Source organism: Micromys minutus (assembly GCF_963924665.1).
Source record: "Micromys minutus genome assembly, chromosome: 24".
Lineage (NCBI taxonomy): Eukaryota > Metazoa > Chordata > Mammalia > Rodentia > Muridae > Micromys > Micromys minutus.
The window spans coordinates 9,847,339-9,870,594 of NC_137959.1; the positions used below are offsets into that span (position 1 = coordinate 9,847,339).

Consider the following 23,256-nt stretch of genomic DNA (forward strand, 5'->3'; position numbering starts at 1 on the left):
TGTTGAGTGCTGAACCCCCCATACCTTTAACCTCCAGGCTTCCTGTCCGAGAAAGAGAGAGATGGTAATGGAAATGGGTACCCAGACCCCCCTCTGCTAACCCTGTACCACCTAACTCTGGGAGCCCTGCTGAGCTCATTCCCACAGCACCTAGCATAGTCCCAAGGACAGGACACACCCTTGTTTATCGGGCTCACTGTCTGCCTTCCCACTGGGGCTGGCACCTTTGCTGGTTTTACACCATGCTGAGCCCCCAGGGCCTAGAACAGGGCCTGGCACCCAGGAGGTGCCTGGTAAATATTTGTCAAAGGAATGCGCAGGCCCCCTGGCTGTACCCCTAGCACAAGGCTGCGGCTGGGTGCCCAGCAAGGTGTGGGAGAGGGCAACGGGCCTGCTATGCAGAAGGCAGGCCTGACTAGTGGGGGTGTAAGTGTGGAAGACCACCCTTATTAGAAGCATTAAACAGAACATCCCAAAGGTCAGAGTAATAAGGAGGGTCCAACCAGGGCTGAGGCTGAGACACACTTACATCAGGAATTAGGGAAAGGCCACAAGAAGGGCTGCCTCATCCACGGGACTCGACGACAGAGTGGGGATCAGGAATCCTGCAGAGACCACATGGCCTCCTGCCCTTGATCCCAGTGTCCTGTTCCTTCGTGTGTGAGATCAAGTGCACGTGTTCATGTTCCCTGCAGTTTCTGTGCAATTTCTGAGTATTTTCTGTAAACCAGCTCATACCCTGCTACAGCTCTGCTGTCTCTTTTTCTTTTCAGTCTTATCTGTTTGTTGTTGCTGCTATTGTTGTTATTATTATGGTTTTTTAAAACAAGGCCACACTACATACCCACGTAACCACGACTGACTTGGAAATCCCTATGAAGACCAGACTGGCCTCAAACTCACAGAGACCTTCCTTTTGCCTCTGAAGTGCTGCAATTAAAGACACACTCCCCCCCCCCCTACCTCCTGCCTCAGCCTCCCAAGTACCTCCTGCCTCAGCCTCCCAACCTGTCTCCTCAGGCTGGAGAGCTGGCATAATGATCACCCTTATAGAAGACCCAAGTTCAATACCCAGCACCCACATGGTGGTTTGCAACAATGCCGAATTCCAGTGCTAGGGGATACAACACCTTCCCACTTCTGATCTCTTCGGGTGCCACGTACACATTCGGACATGCAGGCAAACACTCAAATGCATAAAATAAGATGATTTTTACAAGTCAAAGCTCACCCCCATTCTAGCCAAAAGCCTGCATTCCAAATAAAACCCAAGAAGGCTGAGTGATCTGTCTAGGGTCACAGAGCGAGGGTTCCAGGATTCCAGATTCGGGATTCCAACCTGGAAAGCCTCACTCTCCCAAGTGTAAACCTTGCCTCGCACAAAAGAAAGTTCAGAGGCGTCAGCTCAGGAGCCAGCACGGTAAGCCCTCCACACACATTCACTGTTGGCTACAATTTTTAGAATAAATATTCATTTTGATATTCCTCTACAAAAGGCTTTCTCTCGCCACTGTTCTGCTACCTATGGCTTTCATCTCTTCTTTCAGGGTCAGAAGAGAGGCACCAAAAGCTAAAGGACCAGGTAGCTCAGTAGTGGCGTGTGAGGCCTGAGTTCAGGAACTTTGTTCCTGCAAAGGAATAAAGGCCAAAGGATTAGAGGCAACAAAGAAGGCATCTCAGAATTTAGCCTCATTCCAGTTTCTGTTCTCTATGGCTACAAGGCAGTGAGGGTAGACACCTCAGCTCTCGAGTCCAGAAAACCAGCAAAATCCTGGGCGCAGATGGACATATCCTGCAAGCTAAGCCAGAGAGCCAGGGCTCCAAATTCGATCAGGACAGGTCAGAGCTGACTCAGTCGTGTGGTTCAGTCATCCAGCAATGTGGCCCCAGTAAGGGTACTCCCATTTGGGGGCCTATTTCTAACCTGGCCCAGCTGTGACCAAGTGCAAACTAATAATATATGGGTGTCACTCTGCCTGGGTTCATGTGTGCACAGGGGACAACGTCCTGGTCTGTGTGTGACCTTGTGCTAGCCAACCTTTCCGTCTTACTTACACGTGCTATGTATTGGTGTAGCATGGGTGGGGAGTGTTAGCAATACGTACGTGTTTATTACTGGATATGCTTGCAAAGTCCTGTTTCAGACCTTATTGGGACTGGATTGTTCTTTGTAGCGGGGTGACCTGTGCAGTATCCCTGGCTTCCACCCACTCATTGCCTGTGACGCCCCTTTATGTGTGCCAGCCGAGTGTTTCCAGACATTTCCTGTTGGGTAAAATCACTCTGAAGTACTGGGCTGAGGGATAAATCTGTGTCCGTGTGTTCAAGAGTATTAATGCATGTGTATACGCAGGCATGTTCCTGCGTCTGGTGTGCGTGTGTGTGTGTGTGTGTGTGTGTGTGTGGTGCTGACCATGTCTGTATGTGTTTGTGGGTTCTGTGTGTTCCTGTGTGTTGGGTGGTTGTGGTCTGGACTGTGCTTCACAGCGTGTGATTGTGTGACTGTTAGTCCCCGTGCACCTCCACCCACACGTGGCTCCCTGCCTGTCATGCGCATTGATATGCCGGGGTGCGGCTGGGTATCTGTAGGTGTCTGGGGGGGGGAGCCTCTTTGTATGTACACGTCTGTGTGTGTGCGTGTGCACACATGTTTATGCCTGATGGAGGGAGGCTTGGGTTGCCAATGTGACTCTCTGTGCCTGCCCATGCCAGTGAGTGTATGACTTTGTATGAACCCAGAATAAACACCTCCACCAGATGACTGCATTGAAGCTGCTATTTCCCCAGACCCACCTGGATCATTTGTGCCCTTCTCCCCTGAGCTTCAGATATAAGAGTAGCATCGAATGCACCTCAGAATCTCCCTTCCTCCAGCTTGTCTTACAGACTCAGGTGGGGACAGACAGACCACTCTCTGGTCCGACCTGTGCTAGAAATGCTGGAACCCGCTTTGGCAGAGAGAGCTGGATCCTGGCAGTGGAGGTGGGCACTGACCCCTGCCCACTGCTGGCCGCCACCCTCAGCTCCCCTCAGGGTGGGGTTTGGTGGGCAGAAAGCTCCCCAGTGCAACCCAGCTTCTGATTGGCTGTGCCGAGCCGCAGTGCCCAGTACCCACCTCCCCTCTCTGGCTGGCGCAGCCACATCAGTAGTGGTGGCAAACGCGACTCTGAGTTCTGGGCACAGCTGCGCCTCACAGAGGCCTGCCAGCCCCACCAGAAGCCAGACACCCCAGCTCTGTGCCCCCGACCCCTCCCTGCCCGCCTGCTCAACCTGGCAACATAGCTACCCTGCCCACTGTCCCCTCAGGCTGCCAGGCCTGATTCCCCTCATCCCTTCACCCTCTGGGCCTGGGCCCCCCTTGGCCAAGCCTACTCTGGGGCCCAGGCCCCTGCTAGAGGCTGCTCCCGCCCTCAGAGGGGCTCCTGAGGAGGGGGAGGTGTTGAGGAAGGGGTGGGGGTGGGGAGCTAGCCCTTCTTCCTTTAGTGAGTGAGCCCAGAGCTGGAGCCAAAAATCGAGGAGGAGAGATATTCAGAGAGAGCCAAGATGCGTTTGGCAGGAGAGAGAGGGAGAGAGGGAGCGGGAGGGGGAGGAATGGAGGAGGGAGAGAGGAAAGAGCTGGAGAAAGGGGGAAGGAAAGGGGACCTCAGTTTCCAAATCTGAACCCTCCAAGCCTCCCAGGGATACAAAGTGGCTCTGGGGTATGGACCCCACGGCAAGCCTGGCGCCGGGATGCTGAGGACTATAGGGACCATGGCCTCAGGCCCACAGAGACAGCCGTACACCCAGCTGGCCAGGCCAGGGCAGTTACAGGCAGAAGCCAAAATCAATGTGCACTGAACAGACAGAGGAAGGTCTATGGGCAGCCCCAACACACCCGCACCTTGCCTGCACAATGAGCTTCTGTCCACGACAGCAGGGCCACCACGGCCACACAACCTCATGGGAAGGGACAAGAGGCCAGCCTGCTTCCAGCTGCTAAGCTGGGGGACATCATGGGTGTCATGCATGATGCCTTGAAGCCAAGGAATGACTGAGAGACGGGCCATGTGGTAAGACACAGCAGTCACAGGGACAAGCCCGGGATATGCAACAACATGGGGGGGGGGTTGGCACACACAGACACATGCTGGCATGTATGTGAGTGCAGGCTGACACATGTGTGAGCTATCGATACACACTTAGTGACTGCTTTCCTTCCAGAAAAATACAGGCAATTCATTGTTATAGGAGGGACCTGCTTGTCACTGTGACACGGTCACTCCATTCTGAAGCACAGCCACAACGGGTGGTAACAGTGACAGCTACAGTGTCATCCAAGGCCTAGACAAGGACATGTCACAGAGACACGAACATACGTGGTGATGCACACCTCAGCCACGCTGTCACCAAATACATATGAGAGAAAACGTTTAGACAGTCCTTAAAGTTGAATGCAGGTAGCACCTATCAACAGACTCAAGAAACAACGGAAACAAAAGCACCCACATGGTCATACAGGGCCCCCGAAGACATGGTGACCAGATCACCTGGCATGTTGATCAAGAAATAGGAATCTTGAGAGCACTGGCGGCCTATTGCAACCACCCTTTCATCCCTTCACCTCAGGACTTTGGAGGCAGGAGAGTAAATACCCCTCTCGTTTGTCAACCCACCTTACCAGTGACTGAAGCTGTGTGTCTAGTACCAAGTTGGAGAAAGAAGATAAAGGTCTTCTCTGGCTATCTTGATCAGCTGGAGGAAGGATACTGCAAGACCCCAAATTCCAGCCCCATTCCTGGGGACAGAGAATCTATGCAGTTCAGAACATGTGGATCCAGAGTCACCTCAGGATTGCCCACAGTCATCACCAGCAAGTGCACGTACGGTGTCCTGTTCTGTGCAGATTTGTACGTGGCCTGGAGGAGTGGAGACATCTCTAAGACACTAACACGATGAGCCAAGTCTCCGTGCTTTGCCCCACTTCCATCCAGACCCTCGTATGCTCGCACACTTTACCAAGAGACACCTGGTTCCCATTAGACAGGGAAGACCATCTCATTTCACGCCAGTCACCTTGCCCTACTGTGAAGTCTGACACCCTTGGCTTAGCCTACAAGACCCCAATAAGAGGAAAAGAGCTGAGCCCTGTCCTTCCAAGTGCATGCTTCCTCCTCCAGGAAGTACATAGGGATTGCCACAGTGGCAAAGGGCTCCACTCTTTTCTCGCTTTCATGATCAACCTTCTCTATGCAGGGAGGGTCCAGATTGTGACAACCAATATGACAGGGACATCTCTCAAGCATACATCACATGCCCAGCATGACAGTGAGTAGCATTACAGGGCTAAAAGATACACATGCACTTTACAGACCAGGAAAACCCTGTCCTTTAAGTCCCAAGACCAGGAGATGCAGAGAGGAAACAACCCCCTGCTGATGAGTCCTTGACCTCTGCCCCCACACCCTCCCTCTGGCAGCCCTGGAAACGGCATAAGACGCTCATGTCTAGGCCAAGAACCCAAGCTCCTTTGGGGAATGTATTATTAACTCTGGATTCAGCCAGGCCCACTACTGAAACATCTCCCCGGACCCCAGTGTGGTGCCAAAAGTAACCCAACTTGTGTCTGTCTCATTTTCACGTTAGGGATGTTGTGAAGCTAGAGCCGCAGAGAGAAAAGCCAGCACCTCCAGGTACGGTGGCTCACACCTGTGGCCCGAGCTCTTAAGAACGAGACAAGGGGATCAGAGTTTAAGGCTACCTTCAATACAGAGCTAGCCTGGGCTACATGACATCCTGTCTCAATCGGACAAACACAAAAGCAAAACCACCAAGACAGAGCGTGGTGGTTCACCCTTGTAGCTCCAGGATGACTACTGTAAACTTAAGTCCAGCCTCAGCTACACGGCAAGACATCTATATCAAGAAACAAATGAAAAAACAAACCGTGAGTAGCAGTTGGTTCAAGAACAAAGAGCAGCCCATAGTTTACAGAGACAGAAGAGGCAGAAAAAGCCACAGACGTGGGGAAGAGACAAAGGGTAGGCCCAGCTCACCTTCAAGTGTGTACACGGCTGGGTAAGATCATAGGTTCTACGACCACCATGGGGAAGACTGTCTGGTGTACATCCATGTGTATCACTGTGTATGTTCACAATAGTAGCATCTATGTTTTTGTGGCCAGGAGTGGGAAGACATGGGTATCTAAGTATGAGAGAGTCTCCTTCACAAATTGAAAGCCAATGATGTCATGTCCCCATGTAAAGACGTATGATCACTGCCCTCCATCCTCAGCCTTGTGAGCACATCCACACCTGCTGTACCCAAGTTTGTGCCGAGGGTACCCATGACTTTGGGAACTACTACAGTCTCTGTGACATGTCCACACACAGCTTGTCTTGAGAGGGATGCATGTAAGTACTGGTGTTTATGAACACAGGCACACAGGATGGCCTTGGTGGCTATCTGACAGGGAGGTTTTCATGTCTGAACTTACATGAATGAATACACGTACCCCATCCCGAAGTGTATGACAAGAGTTATGTGTCTAGATGTCAAGGTGAATACAATGTTTATGATCTCCCTTTGGCGATAATAGTACGCGTGTGTTTCTCCGTTGTTGAGGGGCCCACCGAGTCCATCCAATTCCCGATGTCCACCCGAGACTCAGGTCTGTGGCTGGAAAGGGGTCCAGCAGCTCCAGCTTTGGCCCCGCCCACCACTGAATCAGTTTCTCTTTTCTAGATCCTCCCCTCTACCCTTCCTCTTACCCTCCCCACCAAGCCCTGTTGCTCCAAGCTTGCTTCTGTTCAATCATTTATTGACTTTAAAATTGAAGCCAATTCTGGTTTAAAAAAAAAAGGAAAGAAAGAAAGAAAAAAAAGGGAGAGGGGGTGAGGGGTAAAGAGAGTCTGAGAGTGAAATGGGGGAACCCAGAGCCAAACTAGAGACAGGGACAGAGGGACAGCTAGACGGACAGAGATGACAAGGAACAGACAAAGAGCAGAGATAGAGAAACAAAAAAGGCCAGTCAGCGAAAGAGGTTGTTCGAGAAGCAGAGATGGGAGGCACACTATTGCAGTAGAAAGGTTTGTGAAAAGAGACGTGGCGTGGCCGAGAGGCAGGGACAGCCAGACCCTGATGACCGAAGGCTGCCAAGGACCCTAAGCAAAGGGGTTTCCCTGCCCACCATGCAGGGCTGGCAGACTGGTGAGACTGTGCCCACTCCCCTCCCAGGCAGCCTGGCATGTGCAAGATGTAACTCGCACAGATTGGAGCCCGTATCCCCTTCTGGAGTGCCACAGAGCCAAGCCGAGGCCATCACCCCAAATCTGGGGGCCATCCCAGTCCCTCCGTGGTCTTGGCACCAGTGTATCAGCTGGTATTTTCTCTCCAACAATGGGTGCTTCACCTGACCCATGGGTGAGGAGGGGGCAAGCCCCGATGTCTGGCAAGGTTGGAGCTAGCAGCCTGGTAGACAAGGTAGCCGCTGGAGCACAGGGTCTTTGTCCCACTAGACCTCAAACGCCAGCCATGGAGACGAACAGATCATCAATCACCCTGAAGGAAGCCACAGCTCAGATCTAGAGAGCTGACCAGGTCCTCCTGTGGAGAACCCAACATAGGGTAGTTGACAACTTGAAGAAACAGACCCTGACTGCTATGGTGGTCAAATTGGCTCTTAACGCCTTCAGGACAGGCGAGCATGGGCTCCTCCACTGACACACACACACTTGCGTGTGGTTTGTACTAGAAGACACGCCATCTCGCCTGGTCTTCGGTGTTTGTGCCACACAGTCTGGCCACTGTCAGCATACTGGAGTCACATACAGATTCTAGGTACACAGACACACAGACAAGTACCTGGGACTACAAGAACGCTGTGTCTTAACTGCAACCCACCTTGCATATACCTCCCTGCCCTTCAAAACATCCTGGCATGCTCCTCACACACCTTGAGATATATGTATGTGAGTGTGCATATATAACTATATTGCGAGCACACACACACACACACACACACACACACCATGAGTGTGTGCTCCCACTCTAAGGTGGTGGGACTTTCAGCACTCATCTGAAAGAGCTCTGGCTTAGCAAAGGGGACCGACCATTAGGGACTCAGGGTTGGCCTAGAGCTCCCACAGACAGGCCTGGCAAAAAGGCAAAGCTAGACAACCTCCAAAAATCCCTCTGCCCGATGAAATCTGTCACCTGCCCTGGCCTGGTCCTGCAGATAGAACTATGAGGGCCCCTCTAGGTCTGAGCTGGACTGGCTGCTGCCCTCTCAGAGCTTGGAGTAGCGGCTAGAAAGAGTAGGGTGGCAGACCAGGCGTGCTCCAGGCCTCAGCCTCCGCTACACACTGCGCAGGGAACTTCGCTGGAGGCGGGACGCGTTCTCGCGCTCGCGCACCCGAAGCACGCCAAGGTCGGCGCTGCTGTGCCCGAGGCTGACCCGACGGCTGATCCCAACAGGGTCGACCTGCGGTGGCCACCGCTGCTCCCGCCCTTCCCGCCTGCGGGTGGCGGACCAGGATTCCCCGGGGCACTTCCAGGTCCACGCCGCGGCGGTCCTGGTCTTTGAGACCGGAAAGTTTGCACGGAGGAAAGTTTGGGGCCGGGGAGCCGCGTCTGCAAACGTCCAGGATCCGCAGAGAGGCGCGGCCCGGGCTGGCAGCACGCCCGTCCCTCCCTCCCCTCCCCTGCCCCTCCGAAATTTGGGAGCCCCGCCATTTTCTCAGCCCCGCTCCCATGCGAGGCCTGAACAAAGACTTTGGGGAGACGCCCGGGCCGCTCGGGCCGCCCGGGGCACCCCAGCCGCACGCAGAGCGGCTGCCCACACGCCCGCCACTGCCACCCTGGGGCGGCAGCGCCGCGCCGCGCGCAGGGAACGCCGCCCGCCCGTGCTCCCCGGCGCCCCGGGGCCACTCTGCCTCCTGCCGCCGTGTCACCCTGCCCGCCCGCGCCTGCCACCACGCCGCGTCGCCGCGCAGCAGCAGGGGTCCGCTGTCCGCCGCGCGCGCTCGCCCCAAGCCCCCTCTCCACGCACTCCCGCCGCGCGCCCCGGGGCAGCGCCCCCGAGCCCCGCCCGCTGCCCGCGCGCCTGCGGGACCCCGGCCCGGCCCTCCCGGGGCGCGGGGGCGGCGGCCGGTACCTGGGTGAGGCAGTACGGGGAGTACATCGCTGGGCGCCCGGGCGCGAGCGCGGAGGCCGGCCGCGGCGAGGGCAGGCCCGGCAGGCGGCGTCGCGCTGGCTGGCGCTCGGGCTCCGGCTCCGCTGATCCGGCCTCCGCCGCGCGGCGCCCGCCCGGCCCGCCGCTGCTCCGCGCTCACAGGCTCGGCCCCGCGGGCTCCGGGCCGCCGCCGCGCTCGCCGCTGCCTCTCGCGTCCGCCGCCGCCGCCGCCGCCGCGCGTCTACTCCATGCCGCCGCCGCTCGGCCGCTCGCCCTCGCCCGCCACCGCCGCCGCCGCCGCCGCCGCCGCCGCGCTGTGAAAGTGAAAGTTTAGACAAAGTTTGGAAGCGGCGCACTCCGGGGAGAGGGAGCGGGCGGGCGGCGCGGGCGGGAGGAGGGGCGCGGGGAGGGGCGGGCGGGGCGGGTGAGCGCGGCCGGCGCGCACACACATGCACACACGCACACACACATACACGCGGGGACGCACACCGACGCGGCCGCCCCGACACGTGCTGGCCGGCGTTCGGGCGCCGACACACGCTGACACGCAGCAGGGCTTGGACGGGCACAGATGTCACGAAGGAACGCAGGGCCTATTCCTCATGGAGTCACGGCGGGTGCACACCGGGCACAGACGCGAGCAAGAGCCACACACCACCTACTGTCACATGTTGTCCCAATGCAGACGGACGCTGAGAGCCACAGTAACATACATACACGTGCCACACACGTTCCTGCAGAATAGTGACACACACGATCACACAACCTTGTCACACTCCGGACACACAATGACACACCACCACACAGTCAAGCCAAAATATCTTGGAAGACAGCTGTGGCAACCCAGACACAGGGTGACACTGACACATGGGAGCCCCCATACAAAGGACACAAAGTATTACTGTTCAGGGACACGGACACACACACACATCACACGTTGTGTTGCCCAGATATACCCTAGGCCTAGAGCACACTGATCTACAATCCTGATAACAAAACAGCTGGCAGGTTCTGTGAAGACTCTCCCAAGTCTCTCTGTCTCTCTGTCTCTCTCTGTCTCTCTCTCTCTCACACATGCACAGGCACACACGCCACCCTCACCCTTCACATGTCTCTCATACCTTTACACGTGTCCTGGGACTTAGGAACATTATCTGTATTGTGCTGAAGCTCCAGCCCCTGTTGCAGGCCCAGGATTCCCCATTTCCACTGCAGATGGGAATGAAGTGGGGTGGGTTGGCATATGTCTGCAATCCCTGCACTCAGAAGCTGAGAGGAAGATTCTGACTGAGCTGTAGACCAGCCTGAGCTACGTAGTTCGAGGCCGGCTTGGCCTGTATACTGAGACCCTGTTTAAAACAAAACAAAAACCAGCAAGCAATAGAGAAAGGTAAACGCCTTCACAGAGAGGGAGGGAAGGAAGAAGGGGGGAGAAGAGGGTACTAGAAACTGATGTGGGGCACGGCACAGAGAACTCTTAGGTGACCCTAGGTTGGGTCCCCAGGCAGCTCCTACCGAGGCAGAGCTCCTTCCTGCTGCCGGTGCAGCCAGAACCTTGTCATCCTCCTGAGCCAAGAAGCGGTGGCAATTCTCAGTAATGCATTGTCTGATGGGGATGGTATAGGTGCCCAGGTGTGTGTGGGTGAGTGTGTAGGGGCTACCGGGCACAAGGATGTGTATGCATAAATGTCCCTGAATGCTATGCCCCTTGTCCCAAAACCTGTGAGATCGGATGGCAGGGGATGTGCCTGGGGTGTCTGGTGTGGGTCTGAGCAAGGCCATTTTTTTTTTTTTTTTTTGTACTCAGTATATTCTGAGTAGTGACGTGGGTGTGGCTGTGCTCATGGAGGTGTCTATGAGTCAGCAAAGGTGCCTTCCACCTCCCTATGTGAAGCTCAGGAAACACTGGCCACTGATGTCAATGTGTGACTGACAGGACACCTGGGTGTGTCAGCACTGACCCAGCACATCAGTTCGGTCACACTGGAGATCTGTAATATGTTTTCCCTGTGGGTCCCAGTGTGTGTGTGTGTGTGTGCGTCCCAGCAGGTAAGTGTCCACAGGTCACAGAGAAGCCTGTGAGAAGGCTTTCCATGGGGCCCAGCCAGTAGAGACCTGTGTGGACCAGAGCAGGTCAAGGATGGGCGTCTATGTCCCTGATATGTGTGTGTCAGCCCAGGCCAGTAAGTGTATGTAAGACCATGTCAGTAGATGAATAGCTGTGTGTGTCAGACAATGCTAACATGCCTGACTGGGTGCGAGCATATGTGTTTGTGCACCTGGCATTGGGAGTCTTTGTCAGGTATGTGCCTGTATGTTAGCCCATGTAACATATATCCATGTGTCCAAGCTTAAGGTCATCCTGTCTACACAGCCCATAGCAATGTGTGTATGGTCAGAATGTGTCAGATATGTTTCTGTGTGTGTCAGACCGTGTCAGTGTGTATGTGTGCATAGCTGGTGTGTGTGTGACATGCTGTGCTTCTGTGTCTATGTATGTGAAAACAGTGTAGGAGTGGGGGTGTGGTTCTGTTGGTAAAGTGCCTTTCTAGCATCCATGAAGCCCTGGGTACTACATAAACCAGTCACGGTGGCACACACTTACCATCTTAACACTCTGGAGATAAAGGCAGGAGGATCAGAAGTTCAGGGTCATTCTCGTCTACACAACAAGCTGGAGGCCAGTGTGGGCTGCTTGAGACCCTATCTCAAAACACAAAAGTGTGTGTGTGTGTGTGTGTGTGTGTGTGTGTGTGTGTGTGTGTGTACTAAGAAAGGACTGCCTGTCAGTAGTAGACATGCTTGCCTGAATTCAACTGTTACTAGATAGGTATGTGTGTCCGTGTATCAGGAGCAGGGTCTCTGTGCCTGATGTGGTGTGCCTTTCATTCTGCTTGGGACCATGGTCCCTGGGATCCCATGCGGTGACCCAGGTCTCTCCCTGCACCCACAGTGGCTGCCTGTGAGGCAGGGATGCAAGGGCCTGGCAGAGGGAGGGAATTGATATGTCCTTAAAAATTCAAGGGCTTCTCGTAAACAGAAACTTTTAACACCCGGTTAAAGTTTCAGTGCTGCCACAGAGGAGGGGGAGGGGCTACAAGGCAAGAAGGGGGCGGTAAGTGTGTGCTATATGGGGTTAGGGGCACAGTGAGAACTGGGGTCTGGGAGGTATTTGGGGACTGAAGAGATTGGGGAAGCAGGATGGCCCCAGAAAGGGGAACCCAGAAGATAGATGTATCCAAGAGGAGCCAGGACTGAGGAGATCCAGGACCTAGATGGCTGGGAGAAGAGACAGAAGATGTAGGGCTTGTCGTGGGGGTTTAACTCCACACACACAGCAGACAACAATCCTGTGTGTGCGCATGGGAATTTGTGCACACAAGAACCTGCACACACATACCACAATATCAACCCTTGACACAGACACACAATAACATAAACCCTACATGCACACATATACATACATTCACTAACCTTGATCAAAAATACACATGCACAGCATCAACCCTACACACATACACACACAACAAAACATCTACCCTTTAGACACATACACACACTTCCAGACAATATCAACCCTTTACACACACATGCTGCACAATTAAACATATGCATGAACCCTTCACACACACACACACAACCAACAACCCCCTCCATACATATACAGCACCGTTTACATGTGCACGCCTCTATACATGTGCACCACACATTAACACAACAACACATACATACTACACAACAGCAACCCTTCATACACACACACACAACAACATCAAGTCTTTATGCACACACACACACACATCAACCTTTTACACACATATTGCACAATATCAACCCTGTAGACACATAAATGAACCCTTCGCACAGACACGTACATCAACTTCTCAGATGCACATAACACACCATCTACCCTGCACATACACTATACAATGTCAACCCTGCACACACACACACACAAAACACCCCCTCCATACATATACAGCACCCTTTATCTCTCATTTACTCATTTGCACATACACACCTAGTCTTCAATTGCATGTAACGCCCACACATCTTGTACTCATGCACCACTACTATATTCACACACTTTCTACAGTCACACCCATTTGTTCCTCCAGTCTCCTTCTCACATACAAACAGCCCATCCCATCCCACACAAAACCTTATACATGTGCACACACACACACATCTATTTTTCACCTAGGCACATGACATCCATTGCATACCCACACTTTTTCCTCCATCTTTGCACACACAGTCTAGCTCTTCATTCACTCACACTCAGCATCCATATTTCAACCCATACACTGAAACTCACACTGTAGCATCTCCCCGTATGCACATACACACACTTTTCCTTAGATTCACACACTCACTATGTCCATCCACACCCACAGAAGCCAAGCTCTTGCCCTTATATTCACAAATATTTGCACTCAGCTTACCCCTCACTCCGATCCCATTTTTTGATCCCAAGGGCACCCCCACACATGCACAGATACAGAGTCACCACATTCTGAATCTCCACAGCTGGCAGCTGGAGGGGTGTTTCTCACAGAAGCAGAGAAGTAGCCCAGCCTTTCTGTCTCCTGGAGCCCAGATCTGAGGGCACACCTGGCCCTGAAGAAATCGAGGAGGAGGGGGTGCTACCAGGGGGTTGGGCACAGCTGGGGTGTCACAACTGGAATCCCCCACATTCCTCCTTGCCAGCTGCCCACCTGGCTACCGCTGGCAGCAGGTGTGTTCTTCCCATGCAGGTGTTAGAGAGTGAGAAGCAAGCTCATGGCGTTGCCTGCCAGGATACCAGAGGCGGTTGGGGAAGGAGGGCTTAAACATCTGGGCTTTGCCAGTTACATCCTGGGCCACCACGGAAGGTAGAACTGGGCAATACTGGGCTCCAGAGTTGCTTAGCAGCTGGGTGGCCTCTTAAGAAAGTGGTCACACACCCAGCACAGAAGATAAGCACGGATTTCAACTGTGAGTGCTGCCAGCCAAAAATAAAGGGGTGCTCTAGTTCCTCCTGCAAAGATAGGGGTCCCTGATTTCAAAAGAGAATCCTATGCCTGGCTGGTAAGGTCACCCCAGGTCCCTGGGTGGCTGCCCTTGTGGTTACTTCTTTGGTCTGTGAACTCTGCGGTGGTCCTGAATGTGAGGAGTCGTGGGTTCTCCATTTCTGGGACAAAGCTGAAGACTGGTGGTCAGACCATGTTGTTCACCTGTGAGTACAGGTCTGGAATTTCACCACCACACTCACTTAGGGCCATGGAAATACAGAGGTATGCCAGCACGATGGTCCATGGGGTAAAATTGCTTGCCACCCAACCTGATGACCTGAGTTAGATCCCTGAGACCACAAGTTAGGAAGAGAGAACTGACTCTGGCAAGATACCCTGTGACTTCCATACCTTCCATACATGTAAGCATGTATGTGTGTGTGTGTGTGTGTGTGTGTGTGTGTATAATTAAAACAAAACAGGTAAATGGGTGCTGGAGCTAACTCAGCAGTTAAAGTGCTTTTGCTCTTCCAAAGGACCTGAGTTCCTAGCCCCAACATCAGGCAGTTTAGGCAGTTTACAGATGTCTTTAACACAGGTGCCAATGGATCCCACGCCCTCTTCTGGTATCTGTGGGTACAGCACACACAGGTGTATAACACACACACACACACACAGAGAGAGTAGGGAGTGGAAGGAGGGAGGGAGGGAGGGAGGGTGCTCATCTAGCATGCATAAAGCCCTAGGTTTAAACCCAATACCTCGTAAATTCAGTGTGGTTGCCCTTGTCTAAGGCAGGAGGATCAGAAGTTCACAATCTTTCTTGGCTCTATTACAGGCTTGGAACCAGTCTTGACTATGTGAAACACAGTCTCAGGACAGAGTAGAACCACACAAAAATGAGGCACAGCCAGGTTGTCGTGCTGCAAGCTTTCGAGCCCAGCACTCTGGAAGCAGAGGCCGGTGGACCTCTGTGAGTTTAAGGCCAGCAAGGTCTACAGAGCATTTCCAGGACAGCCAGGACTACAAACAAAGAAACCCTGTCTTAAAAAAACAAAAATTAATTAATTAACTAATCAGGCACACATCTATAATCTCAGCAGGAAGCTCATGAGTTTTCTGTTTTGTATTGTTTTGTTTGAGACAAGGCCTCACTGTGTAGCTCTGATTATCCTGAAACTTGCTGGGTAGAGCAAGCTGGCCTTGAACTCACCAAGATCCTCCTGCCTCTGCCTCCCAAATTCTGGAATTAAATGTATGCACAGCCACAACTGGCCTCAGGACCCTGAGTTTAAGTTTAGCCCGGGCAACACACCAAGACCCTGTTTTTTAAAAGAAGTTAAAAAATTTAAACATGCACCCCCATGATGGCAACGAGGCATAAAGACACGTGCCTGTAGCCCCAGTGCTCAGAACTGAGGCAGAAGGAAGGGGTCTAAGCCAGGCTAGATAACCTAGGGACAGGACACCACATCTTTCAACGATGGAGATGGGAGATATTTGCAGAGAAGACACTTGACAAAGCTCTCTTCCTAAAATCGTAAGGAACCGGGTTGAATCCCCAGAGGCACATTAAAAGAAAAGAAGAGGCGAGAGGAGGAGGAGGCGGCAGGATGTGGCGTACACTCGTACACTCGCAATCCCCACACCAGGGAGATGCTGAGACTCCTGAAGCTCACTGGTCAGGCCAGCCAGCCTACTGTGCTCATCAAACTCCAGGCCAGGGAGAGACCCTGACTCAGAAACAAAGGGAGGACCAGGGAGATGCCTCAATGTTAAGAGCACTTGTTACTCTTGCAGAGGACCTGGGCTTGTTTCCCAGCATTCATGGTGGCTCACAACTGTCCCTAACTCCAGTTCCAGGGGATCTGGTGCCCTCTTCTGACCTCTGAAGGCACCATGCACACGCATCCAAGCAAAATACTCATACACATAAAATAAATAAATCCTTAAAAGAAGAGGGCCAGCAAGATGCCTCGTGGGATAAAAGGTACTTACCACCACCTCCACATGTGTGCTATGACATGCATGTGTCTGCTCCACACACTTATCCTTCTTGTTACAAATAAGTAGGAATGCTTATGTGTAGATATAATTATTTACAAGACAGAGCCAGTGAGATGGCTCAGTGTGTAAAGGTGTTTAATAACCTGAATTCAATCCTTGGAACTACATTATGGAAAGAGAAAAACACCTCCTCCAAGTTGTCTTTCTGACTCCTGTACACATGCTAAGGCACACGTGCCCAGCTACATACATACACTCGCACACAATAAATAAATGTAAAAAATAAAAGCCAAGCAGACAGCACCCAAGGAACAAAGTTAACCTCTATAAGAGGGGTACACAGTACACCCATATGAGTACACACCCACACATACAAGGAAAACCTGCAGAGCATTACTCATCACATACATAGACACAAACATGGATCACGGATGTAAACCCACACCCCACCACCACAGCTGCCCAGGATGCAAGAGACACTCCCATGCTTGTCTGTGCTGGGCCTGGCCAGGGCCTCCTGGAGCCAGTGCTCATGTAGGGTTAGGGAAATGTTTCATTTGCAGTTGGTCAGAGACCCGCCCACCCTGGTAACCTGGTCCCTGATCCTGAAAGGAGCCTCTGTGCCACCTCCGGGGCAGCCAGCGGCAGCAGTCAGTTGGCTCAGAGTCTAAGGCCACAATGTCGGAGCCACACATGTTGGATCTGAGGACTCTGGGCCCAACTAACTACAGCCAGAATTCTACTTTATCTTTGCTGCTGCTAGAAGCTTCTCCCCAAACAGTCAGGAAGGAGGAGACAAAGGAATAACGATCCTATCCCTAGCTCAGGAAATGTCAACGTGAACCCCTGGTTTGTATGCCCCAGAAAAATACCCTCAGTTCCTTATGAAGCCTAGAGGTAGGAGCTGGACAGTCGTGGCCTTCTGGTTTTTATACAATCGCTGTCACACCTTCAACTCCACACACAGTCACTACCACAGTGTCACCAGCACAACTGCACTGCCTGTCATAATGTCAGCCACACGATCACATACAGAAATGCCACCACACCTAGTAACTCCAGTGACATGTGTCGGCAGCCCCACAATCTCACACATCCTCTCGGCTGCCCTGACAACCTGACCCTACACTGTACTGCACTGTATCGATGTCACTGTGACATACTCAGTCTGCATGTTCCTGTCACTGTCCTAGCCATGTGGCTACACAGTTACTACACCCATTCCATCACAGTTAGGAGCAGGTCCAAATCCTTGCACTCCCAGAGCAGGGCTCACATCTGTCCTCAGATCAAGGTGTCCAGGAGGACACAATGCAGTCTTGCAGGGCAATACAGGGTTGAGGAGTTGGCGATCCGTAAGTCACAGGCCACAGTGCTCATTCCTCTTTCTAGTGGCAAGTACTCCTTTCTCTCACATTGTCCCACCGTACCACAGTCCGGACGGAGCTACAATAAAACTCGGTAATGGCACACCACAGCCACACGGACACCCTGTCATAAAACAATCACCCTCCTCAGAGCCCGTCACAACATTTAGACAGCTCCTTAGCCATCCCAACAAGTTGTTGGGACGTTTGTTGACATGCTGACACAGCCTCGTGATTGTCCTCAGGATTCCCCAGACCTGAGCCTTGGAGAAAGGGACAGGCTGAGGCTGAAATTCCTTTTCCTGCTGAAAGCAGGCAGATTCGGGGACAACTAATGGAAGCACAGCTGTTGTCAGTAGGTGCCAGCCCCCCCACCTCATGAATATTCATCAACTGGGGCTCTCCTGAACCTGTAGGGAGTCCAAGGTCCCAGGCAGCTGGGCGCCCCCTTCTGTGCCAGGAGGCCCTCAGGTGAGGGGGGGTGTTCTACCAGAACTCTGTAGTCCTCGGAAACCACACCCATTTCCACGTAAGTATATATAACATGAGTTTGAGAACATGGACCCCAGATACACAGGCTCCAAGTCAAACCAGGTTTAACACCCAGCTATTCATCAGCAGACATCAAGCATAGCAACCGGCAGTGTGAACTTACAACAGCACCCCAACTACAGAGACCTACCACATACATAGGCGTACCACATGGGTACCAGTCACATGACCACAGACACCATTATATCTCCCACACCTCACCATCACAGGCAAAAGTGCAAACACACACACACACACACACACACACAAATTCCAAACTCATAAACATAGTGACCAGAACATAACAACCAACAGCTTTTTGCGTGTGGTACTGAGATAGACCCCAAAGGCTCAAGCACACCAAGCAAGCCCGACACCCTCATTCGCCTTCTTTTTATGCTTTATTACATTTATTTATGTCTCCATACCCGCGTCTAGTCATCTGCTTGTGGTGACAAGCCTGTGGAGATTAGAGGACAACCTACAGGAATGGGTTCTCCTTCCACCATGTACCCTCCCCAACAACTTCTTGTAAAACACACGTGTCCAAGCACTGGGACACACATTTGCATGTATACATACAGTCCCACGATCAAACACAGAAGCGCAAATATAGAACTATCCCCCAAAGCCCTACATTCGTTCCCTCTCTCCCTGCCTCCTTCTCCCCAACTCCCCCTTCCTCTCCCACGTCTTTCCCCCTCCCCCACCCTGAACTTTATAGATGGGAAAACCAAGGCACTGAGGGCTGAAGGGACTTGCTGAAGATGGCAGCCCCTCCGGACTCCAGGCACAGGCTAAGACCGGGCGCCCCCTTCTGGCCCAGTCCTGTAAGATCGTGCGGGACCGCGGCGGCGCGCGGGGTGGGCACGCGCCTGATGTAACCATGGCACCCTCTTGGCACGCGCGGCCCGCGCGCGGGGAAGGCGGGGCGGGCGCGTTGCCATGGTGCCGGCCGGCCTCCTGAATGCCGCATTGTTCACAGCGGCGCCCGGGCTGGACTGTTCTGGACCCACCCGGACCCACCCGGGCTGGCCTAGATGGAGACAAGGAAAGACAGCAGAGATGGAGTGAAACGAATATGGAAAAACAGAGATAAAGGGAGAAATGCAGAGTTAAAGATAGAGAGAGGTGGACAGAGATTAGCAAGATTTAGGAATGGGAGAGGGGGACAAGAGAAGACGGAGCTGTAAGGGAAAGGGGACAGACCAACTCAGTGACACGTGTAAATCCTGCAGGGGCAGCTGAGGCTCCTGAGTTTGAGGCTAGTTAGTGTCAGTTACATACCAGAACCCTGTCTCTTAAAAAAAGATAGGACTAGCTGAGGTGGCGGCTCAGTTGGCCAAGTGCTAACATGACCTGAGTTTGGCTCCCCAATACCCGTGTAAAAAACCTGGCAGGCGTGGAGCACAGACCTGTAGTCCTAATACTGGGGGATGGAAAAACAGGTGACTTCCGGGGAATGCCTTCCAGGTCCAGCGATAGACCCTGTCTCAAAAAAAAAAAAAAAAAAAAAAAAAAAAAAAAAAAGTGGAAGGCAAGCTGCACGTAGTGGTGAACAACACCTTTAGTCCCAACAGGGGCAGGAAGAGCTTTGTAAGTTCCAGGCCAACCAGGTCAACACTACGAGGTTCAGGTCAAGGAAGGGTACACCACACCCAGCCTGAGAAGGGAAGAAACCGAGAACAATTGAGGAAAACCACTGGGGTCAACCTCTGGGCCTCCTCACACACGTGCACGCACGCACATGTGCATGCGCACTCACTAGTACATATGTATACTAGAGGAGTGGGCAGATGGAAGAGACAGACATGGATGGAGAAAGCAATGTTTATAATCCAAGAGGAAGGGGTGGTGAGATGGGAGGGACTTCCAGGAGGAAGGGTAGAGGAAGACCAAGCCAGCAGAGACCAGGAGGGAGATGAAAGAACGGGTTTGAACAGGAAAGCACCAAGACTCGGGGGCTCACTGTGCTTCTTGGTAGCCTAGCAATAGGAGAAGGGAGGCCTAGGAACCCAGGTTAGATGAAGCCAGGTTCAGAGAGAGAGACAGATGTAAGGCTAGATGTATCCAGACACAGGGAATGGCCCTTGAGAGGCTTATGGATTCAGTACTGTTCCTGCTCCAAGTCTCTAGTCCCCACTGCCCTGTCCCCAATCCACTGGCTCAACTTGATACTCCCAGAATGCCCCCTGTCCTGCTAAGAAGGTGTCATTCATACAGAGACATAGCTTCCCATATACTGCTCCTGACACTCCAGAATGCCTTCCCCCGGGGACACACACTGCATAACCATGGCAACTGTAGGCACAAATGACACAGCACAAGGACCCCTACCCCATGTCAGAGCAATGCCTCCCACAGTTCTAGAGAACACGTTGGACCTCGTTGGAATCATCCAATGATCAGATGAAATCACACCTTGCAGCCAAGGATCGGTGGTGTACACCGTTAAGCCTAGCACCCTGAAGGCAGGAGCGGGTAAATCTCTGAGTTCAAGGCAAGACTGGTTCAAAGTGTGTTCAAAGACAGCCAGGGCTGCATAGAGACTGTCTCAAAACAACAAACCCTTTAGAGGTTACAAGGACAACTGTCACGAGGCCATCTTTTCAAATGTTCAACATTTTACGCCTTGTCTGTCCAAGAGTTTCATTTGAACAACTTCGGAGGCAGTGGGCCCACTATCCAGATTTGAGTTGTGAGGGGCATCAGTCCTGGGGTGAGATTTGGGATAGAACAGAAGTCCCACTCTAAAAGTTGGGTCATGTCAGTACTTAGCAGCCCCACAGCTAGGTCAGTCCAGCTGAAATCTAGTCCAAGCGCGGCCCCTGGTGGTTAAATGTTGTCTCTACACCTATCTTTAGGGGTAGTGGTTGAAGGTTTAATTATAGAAACAGGCAGAGAGACAGGTCCAGGATGAGCACAAAGAGCCCAGAAGTAAGAACGCAGAACTAGAACTCAGTCTATATAACCTATGTCCTTAAACTCAATCACAATACAGGTTCTGGGAGTGAGGGTCAGGCTGAGCAGTACAGCATCTGCTTAGAATCCTCATTGAGATTCTGGGGTCAGAGCTGGGAAGGCAGCTTTTATCTAGTATGTACAGGTTTGATCTCATCAGAAAGAAGACTCTAGACTCAGAAGATCCAGAGAAATAAAAATTAGATCCAAGAATGCAGGACCCAGAATCTAAAACCCAGATTCACACTCCAGAACCCGGAATCCAAACAGTCTAGATCCCATTGTTCAAAATTGGAATCTTGAGCTGAGAATACAGCTCTAAAAACAGAGAAATCCAAAACAGGCCTGCAATATCCGGGAGTCCTGAGTTTTTGTTAGAACTCTCTGGATCAGAGCTAGGCTGGTAAGAACAGGAACAGACTGAAGGGGCAGGAGAGAATCTGGGGTATCTACAGCCTTTGCCAGCTGCTGCTTCTATACACACACACACACACACACACACACACACACACACACACTGAACTAATCTTTCACACGGATTGTAGATTCTCGCCACCACCACACATACTGTATGAGCTACAGCACAAATGCCCTCTGGTGCACACTCACAATTACGTACACACTACTAGAACTCACACTTTATCATACACCGTCATCCTAAGACAAGTGAAGAGAATACAGAGAAGCCTCTGAGAATCAGACCCAGGGTGGGGTGGGGGCTCACCGAGCACCATTCCGTTCTTAGCATACCAAGAAACATACTTACCTGGGTACCCATCCAATGTCATAGCTACTTCCCTCTTCCCACCAAACCCTCAGACACACAGCCACTACTCAGAAACAAGTCCTGAGATTCCCAATCCTGTGCCCAGACACACTAGGGAAGAACAGCAAAGGAGTCTGGGATGAGTGTGGTGTATACTCATATTGTGTGAGAACACACACACACAGTGCAGAGAAGCTTCATGCCTTGGCAGCTACACAACCCCTGGGAACCAGACCCCAGGGATGGGGCTCACTGTGCACCCCCTTATCCACCCCAGCCCTCCCCTGCCTGGCCGGCTGGCGAGCTTTAATACAGATGCCAAACTCATAATTGTAACTGAGGGTGACAGGGTCACCTTGAGCCCCAGATGCTCGCACGATGACAGATGGCGTTGGCAAACCTGATTAGCAGCCCCCGGTGCCAGAGCCTGTGGCACCTGCCTCCCCGCCCCTCCCCCTTCCGCTCCCCCAGCGCTCATTACCCACCCATTACTGGGCCTGGGGGGCAGCAGCGGGGGCCGACTGGCACTGCCTGGGAGGGCACAGTGACTCTGCCCCCCCCCCCGGCACCAAGGTTCCCAGCTGGCTCTCCAGGCTGGCAGGAGGTGGGCACAGCTGAGGTGGATAGATGCAGGCATCTTGTGCCCGCCAGAAAAGGGGTGCCTGGGTTGAGCTGCCAGCTCAGACACTGCATGAGGTTTGCCACCAAGCTCTAGGGACATGCAGCAGGGCGCTTTCTCCGGCCCCCCAGGGCTCCATGACCCTCCCTCTAGGACAGTCTTGGGAGCTGGCAGCCAGGCCGGTTCCCACCCCTCTGTTCAGGCCTGTAAGGTCAGGGGTCGAAGCTCCCACGCCGTGTTGTCCCATCTGTTTCCTTGTGGGGGGCCCTCCTGTTCCCCCTCACCTGGAGCCTTCCTTCCTGAGGCAGGAAGAGGGCCAGGGAGGGGGGGGGGCGCTTGACCAGCTCCCTCCACCCGGCACGGGGGGGGGCATTTGGAGGCGACGCTGCCACATGTCTCTGAGTCTCTGCCAGACGGGCCCATCTGCCAGAGCCCTGTTTCCAGCCGCCCAGAGCTAGGCTGCCTGGCTGCAGCACACCCTGCCCCCCAGCTGAAAAGGGAGCCCCCCTACCCAGGAAACCCTAGTCAGAAAGAAGCACGCACAGCTGGACTTGGCCAACCTTTATGGTTCCCATGGAATGCCAGGCTGGGTATGAGGCTGCTGCGGGGACTCGGGTGGGGCAATAAGGGAAACCCCAGCTACTGTCAGTGAGAGAGGCAGCTGCGCACACGCGGGGTCGCCTCTGGTTGGGGCCAGGTTTTCCCAGCAGCTGCTTCCCGCTTGCCTGCCATAGTTTTTTTGTTGTTGTTGCTGCTGTTGCTAGTCTGGTGTCCCTAGAACAGGGTCATCCTTGCTGAGAGTCCAGGGCTGGGTGGTGCTGTCATCATAGCAGTTGGGGATGTCTGTCTTGGACACTGAGACG

General features: G+C 53.1%; 1 protein-coding gene across 4 annotated transcripts in view; it reads right to left on the bottom strand.

The window, feature by feature from the left end:
• The window catches only part of NFIX (nuclear factor I X), a 94,709-nt gene extending 85,289 nt beyond the window's left edge, over nt 1–9,420 (bottom strand). For 2 of the 4 annotated variants that reach the window (XM_080937189.1, XM_080937187.1), the window contains exon 1: nt 9,131–9,420. In XM_080937189.1, the coding sequence (XP_080793315.1) occupies nt 9,131–9,157 (27 nt within the window). In that variant the 5' untranslated portion in view covers nt 9,158–9,420. The remainder of the gene's footprint in view (nt 1–9,130) is intronic. The other 2 variants (XM_080937191.1, XM_080937192.1) reach the window with 2 other exon arrangements.
• Between the last annotated feature and the right edge of the window lie 13,836 nt (nt 9,421–23,256).